This window comes from Rhinoraja longicauda, chromosome 18, assembly GCF_053455715.1.
Source record: "Rhinoraja longicauda isolate Sanriku21f chromosome 18, sRhiLon1.1, whole genome shotgun sequence".
Lineage (NCBI taxonomy): Eukaryota > Metazoa > Chordata > Chondrichthyes > Rajiformes > Arhynchobatidae > Rhinoraja > Rhinoraja longicauda.
The window spans coordinates 9,371,740-9,380,859 of NC_135970.1; the positions used below are offsets into that span (position 1 = coordinate 9,371,740).

Below are 9,120 nucleotides of genomic sequence, written 5' to 3' on the forward strand. Positions count from 1 at the left end.
TCCCTCCACATATGTTTAGTCTGAAAAAGGGTCTCGACCCGAAACGTCACCCATTCCTTCTCTCCAGAGATGCTGCCTGACCTGCTGAGTTTCTCCAGATTGTTGTGTCTACCCTCCACATATGTTGCCTGACCCACTGAGTTCCTCCAGTTCTTTGTGTTTTAATTTAGTTCAGAGATATGGAAAGCTGCCCTTCGCCAATTAACTTGCAAACGTGCACGTCTTTGCAACGTGGGAGGAAACCAGAGCACCCGCAGAAAACCCACTGGGAGAACATACATACTCTGTACAGACAGCATCCATAGTCAGGGTGAACCTGGGTCCATGGCGCTGTAAGGCAGCAACTCTCCCACTGTGCCATCGTGTGGCCCTTTGATCAAGATTCCAACAGCTGCCGTTCCTTGTGTCTCCTTGGCCACTTTAATTATTACTAACCCATTTCCACCTCACTAAATAATATTGCACTATATTAAGTCCCATCGCCTGTCACGTGATTTTAATGCTCCATAATAATCCCTTTCTGAACCTTGGGAACTGGGTGTAACAGAGGATGTTTCTTTACAATGGGAGGCTGCTTTGTTTAGAATTCACTGCAATGTCCACCTAATGTGTTGAATCCTTTACCAAGCCCCTTTCAATCTATAGATGTTCTATGTATAAACCCAATGTGAACATATCCTCCCTCACTGTACGAAACACTATTCTTAAGAATGTCAGGGGTTATGGGGAAAAGGCAGAATGGGGTTGAGAGGGAAAGATAGATCAGCCATGGTTGAGTGGCGGAGTAGACTTGATGGGCCGAATGGCCTAATTCTGTTCTAGAACATATGAACATGAACCCTCTCGTTATTTCAATTTACAATTTCTGCCCCACTGTACCAAATCTACAATTGATACAATCCCCCCCCCGTAACAACCCTCCCTCCACCTATGCAGTGATCACACAAGGACAAATAGAGAGGTTTCCTTTACCCCAGAAACTCTGTGTTGAAAACTCTGTATGTTATCATCGCTGAATGCAATCATGAGTAGAAATGTATTTAATTGTAGACACCAGTTCAACCTGGGTTGGCCAGAAGGTCACTAGGTGGCCACTGGAAACCCTCTTGTATTTTAATTAGCGTAGATGTATTCCTTAATGCTCAGTATTTGTAAAGACATGTTGTTTCTTTCTCACCACCAGCAGACCGCCATGGTTCGACCTGCCACCGCCTCCATACCTGTCGGGCACGGAAAACCTCGGCCACCCTGAACTACCCCCTTACCGCTCCAGGGCAGGGAGCACCTTGAGTTCGGAGCATCCCGGCAGCTTACAGGAGAGCACTGAAATCAGAGACTGCCTGCTGAGCAACAGGTCGGAGGAGGAGCTGTGAGCTGGCGCCGTGTGGTGGAGCGGCAATGGTGTTCTTGCACTGAGTGACACCCATTCAACGGCACATTTGTCGAAGGATTTGATCTGAGAAGTGAAAGCAAGACTTTAAATCGTGTTGACGTCTTGCATCCCTCCCTCCGCGAAGGGATGACTGTGGCATCTGGATGAGTGGCGAAATCCAGCTGCCTTACAGATGTTTGCCCCTGGAGACCTGTTCATCAGGGATGACCAGGAGAACGACCTTGGACACACAGGCAGCCTATTGGGCTCCGGAGCCGAATTCATTGTGAAGTAACCCAAAGCCTGAATTGGAAACCTAATCAATTAGCGTAAGACGTTGACGTTTTGAGATGCACGCTTGTCAACTGGGCTCCACTGCAGATACTAGGTGCCCGCTCACAGCAACCAAGCGCTGGACACCAACAGATGTCAGAATCACTGGAGAGCATCAAGCAATGTAGCTGGGCAGAAAGGACACGAGCAGCACAGTGCTGACGCTACTTCCTGGATGCTTGCATTTCAAAATCTTAAAAACAAAAATGTTGCTACTTTCTGACGGATCTGCTCGATTCAACTTACAGTTACTGCATGGCAATGGTCAACTGTTCCTTTGGGGTGTGCTTCTTTTCCCCTCTCCATCCTCAAACCGCAGTGTGGCTCACTGTCTGTGAGGCTCGCCACAGTGCGGTCCCGTGATGTCGTGCGCACGATGCTCCGCTTTACTCCTTGCCCGGGTGCCCGGGTGACTGGGGCAAGAATGGCAGATCAACTCAGTTGTCCTTCTTCCCACTTTGCAGCAGGGCTCTAACGCACCGAGTGGGACGCATCATTCCAGGGGAACAAGACCCTGTATCTGGGTGTTGCTGCCCCTAGGGATGGCTCTCAGTCAAGGCTTGGAGCACTGTCTCAGATGATAACAGGCTGATGATAGATACCCTCTGCAAGGTTTACGTGGATACTGAGTCTGGGACGCCTGCGGGGCCAACTAATATCAAATACGTCAGGCATTTCCACACCCAAGCTCATCTGACAAAGGATTGCACTCAAAACCATCATTTCTCTGTCCCAAGCACTGGCTTGTATTTCAGGCTATTTCAGTTTATAATCCGAGATTTGCTTCCTCTTTCAAAAATGATGGTGCTGTCTTTTCAAGAGAAACTAACTGCCCCAGGATACTTTGCATTCCAATGTGCTGGATTTACTGTTCTGTGTACAAACTTTAATGATATCTAAGGCTGGGTATTCTGTCACGAGTCAACAAAGCCATAAACCCATCTAATGAGGATGTCCTAATAGGGGTTTATTTCCAATACCATCTAATCTCTGCCCAATCAAACCCACACAATAGGTTTACAGTGAAGGGGAAAGGATTTAATAGGAATCTGAGGGATAACTTTTTCACACAAAGGGTGGTGAGTGTATGGAACAAGGTGCCAGAGGAGGTAGTCGAGGCAGGGACTATTGCAACGTTTAAGAAACAGTTAGACAGATACATAGATAGGAAAGGTTTCGAGGGATATTGACCAAACGCAGGCAGGTGGGACTGGTGCAGCATGTGGACCAACATGTCCCATCGGTGTGTGCAAGTTGGGCAGAAGGGCCTATTTCCACACTATTTCCATGACTCTATGACACAACACAGGCATACGCATGATATAAAGAGTGGTAAGTGAACAATTTTTGTCTTTTTCAAATCCAATACACCAAACTCACTCCGATTATTTAGGGTCGTAGAGTCATACAGTGTGGAAACAATCCCTTCTGCTCCACTTGCCCACACCGACCAACATGTCCCATCTACACTAGTCCCAACTGCCTGCATTTGGCCCATATGTCTCTAAACCTATCCTATCCTTGTACCTGTCTAAATGTTTCTTAAACGTTGCGATAGTATCTGCCTCAACTACCTCCTCTGGCAACTCGTTCCATACACTCACCACCCTTTGTATAAAAAAGTTGCCCCTCAGGTTCTTATTAAATCTTTCTCCCCTCACCTTAAATGTATGTTCTCTGGTTCTCGATTCCCTTATTCATAGGGTCAGAGTCATACGGTGTGGAAACAGGCCCTTCGGCCCAACTTGCCCACGCCGACCAGCATGTCCCATCTGGTTCTCAATTCCCCCACTCTCGGCAAGAGTGTGTTTAACTGCTCTATTCCTCTCGTGATTTTATACACCTCTATAAGATCACCTTTCATCCTCCTGCGCTCCAAGGAATAGAGTCCTAGCCTACTCAACCTCTCCCTATAGCTCAGACTCTCGAGTCCTGGCAACATCCTCGTAAATCTTTTCTGTACACTTTTCAGCTTGACAACATCTTTCCTATAACATGGTGCCCAAAACTAAACACACTACTCTAAATGTGGCCTCATAACGTCTTACATAACAGCAACATGACCTCCCAATGTCTGTACTCAATACTCTGACTGATGAAGGCCAATGTGCCAAAAGCTTTGTTGACCACCCTATTTACCTGTGGCACCACTTTCAAGGAACTATGTACCTACACTCCCGGATCCCTCTGCTCTACAACACTCCCCAGAGTCCTGCCATTCACTGTGTAGGACCTGTCCAAAATTCAACACATCACATTTATCTGAATTAAATTCAAACAACCATTCTTCACCCACCTGCCCAACCGATCAAGATCCTGCTGCAATTCTTGGCAACCATCCTCACTATCTACAATACCACCCACTTTTGTGTCCTCTGCGAACTTGCTAATCATCCAAATCATTGATGTAGATGACAAACAGCAATGGGCCCGCACCAAACCCTGAGGCACACCACTAGTCACAGGCCTCCAGTCCGAAGAGCAACCTTCCACCATCACCCTCTGCTTCCTTCCATGAAGCCAATTTTCTACCCATTCAGCTATCTCTCCTTGGATCCCATGCGATCTAACCTTCCAGAGCAGCCTTCCAAGCAGAATCTTGTCGAATGCTTTACTGAAGTGCATCTGTGCAGCGTCTACAATTCTGCCCTCATCAACCTTTTTTGTCACATCTTCAAGAAACTGAATCAGATTTGTGAGACAAGACCTCCCATGTACATAACCATGCTGACTATTCCTAACGAGTCCTTGTCCATCTAAATGCATGTGTATCCTATCCCTCAGAATATTCTCTAGTAACTTTCCATCCACAGATGTTAGGCTCACTAGCCTGTAGTTCCCAGGCTTTTCCCTGCAGCCCTTCTTGAATAGAAGCACAACATTTACTACCCCCCAGTCTTCCAGCACCTTACCTGTATTTAATGATGACTCATAAATCTCAGCCAGAGCTCCCGCAATTTCCCCTCTAGCTTCCCACAGTGTCCTCAGATAATATCTAATCAAGCCCAGGAGATTTGTCTACCTTCATACATATCAGGACCTACAGCACCTCTTCGACCGTAATAAGTTCCATAATGCCAACTGACAGGTAACAGATCCTTTATATCTCACTATATACAACCAAATGTGTAGGAAGGAACTGCAGATGCTGGTTTACACCAAAGATAGACACAAACTGTTGGAGTGACTCAGTGGGACAGGCAGCATCTCTGCATAGAAGGAATGGGTGGCATTTCGGGTTGAGACTCTTCTTCAGGCTAAACCAAACTCGACACTAAATCTCTCCCAACTATGGAAGGCCGTCAGAACAAATAGACAATAGACAATAGACAATCGGTGCAGGAGGAGGCCATTCGGCCCTTCGAGCCAGCACTGCCATTCATTGTGATCATGGCTGATCATTCTCAATCAGTACCCCGTTCCTGCCTTCTCCCCATACCTCCTGACTCCGCTATCCTTAAGAGCTCTATCTAGCTCTCTCTTGAATGCATTCAGAGAATTGGCCTCCACTGCCTTCTGAGGCAGAGAATTCCACAGATTTACAACTCTCTGACATAAAAGATTTTTCCTCATCTCAGTTCTAAATGGCCTACCCCTTATTCTTAAACTGTGGCCCCTGGTTCTGGACTCCCCCAACATTGGGAACATGTTTCCTGCCTCTAACGTGTCCAACCCCTTAATAATCTTATACGTTTCGATAAGATCTCCTCTCATCCTTCTAAATTCCAGTGTATACAAGCCTAGTCGCTCCAGTCTTTCAACATATGACAGTCCTGCCATTCCGGGAATTAACCTAGTAAACCTACGCTGCACGCCCTCATGGCAACGTTGCAAGGAGATCTACATCACTGTAAATCCCTTACAGATTATTGTAAGGCATCTTATCACTTTCCACCACATTAAATAAGATTGCACTATATCAAGTCCCACCACAGGTCACGTGATGTTACTACACCATAACGATCCCTTTCTGAACATTGGGAACGGTGCAACAGAGGACATTTCTTCACAATGGGAGGTTCCATGGTTTAGAATTCACTGCAATGTCCACCTAATGTGTTCAATCCTGTACCAAGCCCCTTTCGATCCATAGAATTTCTCTGTACAAACCCAATATGATCGTATCCTCCCTCACTGTGCTGAAACCCCTCCCATTAAACACAATATCGCCCCCACTGTACCAAGTCCCCTTCGTTTGATACAATCCCCTAGTACCAACCCTCCTCCCACTTTTACCTCTTCCATTGTATGAATTCTTGATCATATTTTCCTTCTCGTTCAGTCGGGATTATTACTCCACCGTGTTCATTTTCTCTCTCTACATTGAATAAATTTTCATTCAAATACATTGGTTTTGCTGACAGCCTTTAAAGTAGTTTGCTGGCAATGCATGTTCTGCAATCATTTGGAGACAGTTATTCAAAGAGATAAAATAAATTAGGGGGGGGGGGGGGACATCTAAATAGCCTGTACAGGGAAATTGAGCTCCCAAGTCATCACATGAATAGTCTTGCCTTGATATGCTGGTTATAATTTATGTTTGGGAACAAGAGTCTCTTATAAGCCTCAGCTGCTCCTGGCACCAATTATTCAGGCTGCTAACAAACCAAGCTGCCACAACGCTACTGAATTATTTCTTGCTCTTTGTGCTGTGGCTCCCTGTACTTTGCGACTCGCGACACTGTGTTAAAAAGTGCCTGCTTGGATAATTGAATGACAAAACCCGCAGGTCCGATATTCAGCGGCTAAGACCCTAAATCCACATCAACCTCGGTCCCAAATCGTACCAAGCCCCCTCTTCCACACCGTCTGAGAAAGGATAAGCTTGTCAAAGATCAGAAAGAATTGTGTCTTTTAATGTTTTAACTGGATTCTGATGCCTTGCAGCCGGATGGAGTTCTCGCTTCAGAGATGATGTCCACCGTGTGCCTACAGTATTTAAAGATTAAGAGCCCTTTGGTTAGAAGCTGCGAGTTTATCTATAAAGTTGTTCACTGTAATAGCTTTGACGTGACTATTTAATGAGAGATTTATTCCATGAATGATATGCAGGGCTATCTATGTACAATTTTACATTTTTTGCAAAATTAAATATTTGAAAAAGAAAGTGAGAGATTATTGAATATTTAGAGGACGAAAAGCTCGTGCCACGATTTCAAGGAAAACACCCTCACAATAGAGATTATGGGCATTTATGAAATTCTCTTTCTAGGTCATTGGTTTTACATTCCATATTGTATCACTCTATTGATCTACCAATAACGTAAAGATCACGCCTTTGATTTCTCCACTGGAGATAATAGTGCCTTTGTAAATGCCCAAGCAAATCCATTTTTAATCTCTGAACAAATCAATCTTCAAAGGAGTACACGACAAATTGTTGCAACTTTTTCTCAGATCCTGTCATCGTTTATTTCCTAAAGGACATGCACATCATGAAACTAAACTAGTAATTCAAACAAGCCCCATGACAGTTAAAGCAGGAAGTGTAAATGGAGACAAATGTGCAATCTCTGTTTTATTTTTCTTAACTGCATTTACAAAGACTTTATTTGCTGACAAACTAATAATAGCTGAGAGCAAGAGGAAGTACCGTGCAGGTCCAGCAGCATCTGTGGAGAGAAGAACATAGATATCATTGCCACTGAGTGTTTTTAGTATTTCCTATTTTTCATTCCAATTTCCAACAATTTGTTTTTATAATAATGTGAACCGGTCAATTGCTTAGTTTAGTTTAGTTAAGAGCTACAGTGCGGAAACAGGCCCTTCGGCCCACCGAGTTCACGCCGACCAATGATCTCCCATACATGAGTTCTATCCGACATACCAGGGACAATTTACACTTTTAGCGAAGCCAGATTAACTTACAAACCAGTATGTCTTTGGAATGTGGGAGGAAACCCGAGTACCCTGGGAAAACCCATGCAGTCACAGGGAGAACGTACGAACTCCGTACAGACAACACCCATGGTGAGGATCGCACCCGGGTCTCTGGCACTGTAAGGCAGCATCTCCACCACTGTCCCTGCTGTGTCAGCCCACTGAAAGATCAGCTTATAAGTATATCAGCATTGAACAGGCAATGGAAATGCCAACATCTTTTCAAGCAGGTCCTATTTATATTTTATTCATAAAACATCCACTGAATACTATCCGTCAACCCCTGCATTCATTGTATCTTCAAAATGTGCCCTCACAATGCATCAATGTGACTTGCGTTTCCTCCTGAAACAATACAACCATGGAAGTATTTGAAAGGCTCTAGCACAGGGCTCAGCCCCTCAGTGGTGGCAAGACCTTATGCTGTGGGACCTTCCCGTATAGGCCTTTGCAGTGACTGCACTTCCCATATAGACCAATGCAGTGACTGCACTTCCCATATAGACCAATGCAGTGACTGCACTTCCCATAAAGACCAATGCAGTGACTGCACTTCCCATAAAGACCAATGCAGTGACTGCACTTCCCATAAAGACCAATGCAGTGACTGCACTTCCCATAAAGACCAATGCAGTGACTGCACTTCCCATAAAGACCAATGCAGTGACTGCACTTCCCATAAAGACCAATGCAGTGACTGCACTTCCCATAAAGACCAATGCAGTGACTGCACTTCCCATATAGACCAATGCAGTGACTGCACTTCCCATATAGACCAATGCAGTGACTGCACTTCCCATAAAGACCAATGCAGTGACTGCACTTCCCATATAGACCAATGCAGTGACTGCACTTCCCATATAGACCAATGCAGTGACTGCACTTCCCATATAGGCCTTTGCAGTGACTGCACTTCCCATATAGGCCTTTGCAGTGATTGCACTTCCCATAAAGACCAATGCAGTGATTGCACTTCCCATAAAGGCCTTTGCAGTGACTGCACTTCCCATATAGGCCTTTGCAGTGATTGCACTGAGCTTCAGTTCATCCCTCAACACGTACTTCTGTATCTTGGAATTTGCCCGTCGGCAGTCTTCACTTGGGGACATCTCTTCACCGTGGAAGAGCAACAAACTTTGAGTAGACCACACTGATGATCTTCCAGCAGCAGTTGGCGTTTGTCTCAATACACGTCCCTGGGAACAGCCCATGAAGCTCTGAGTCCCCTGTTGCACGGTCAGGGTAAATCTCGACAAGATCCTTGCATCCTTCCTCCAGACCTCTTGGCCAAAGCAGTTTGCAGAAAGGTGGAAGGTGGTGTCATTCATACCACAGCCATCTGGAGGGCAGCAGGACTGAGGTTGGGTCACGCAGGAAGGATCTGATGGGGAGGGTACCTCTCATTGCTGGCCAAGCGAGGTCCTGGTGCTTATGGATGAACTCTGGCAATGAGACGTTCTTCCACATGTCTTTGCAAGAAACAATTCTGCAGAATCCACTGCCTCCTCCCTCAGGTCTTGCAGGAACTCTGCGCT

At 45.5% G+C, this 9,120-nt stretch overlaps 1 protein-coding gene across 1 annotated transcript in view; it reads left to right on the forward strand.

Annotated features, from left to right (window-relative positions):
• Positions 1 to 6,791, forward strand: part of ldlrad3 (low density lipoprotein receptor class A domain containing 3) — a 100,956-nt gene extending 94,165 nt beyond the window's left edge. The window contains exon 6 of the mRNA XM_078415081.1: positions 1,184 to 6,791. Coding sequence (XP_078271207.1) covers positions 1,184 to 1,373 — 190 coding nt within the window. The 3' untranslated portion in view covers positions 1,374 to 6,791. The remainder of the gene's footprint in view (positions 1 to 1,183) is intronic.
• The last annotated feature ends 2,329 nt before the right edge of the window (positions 6,792 to 9,120 follow it).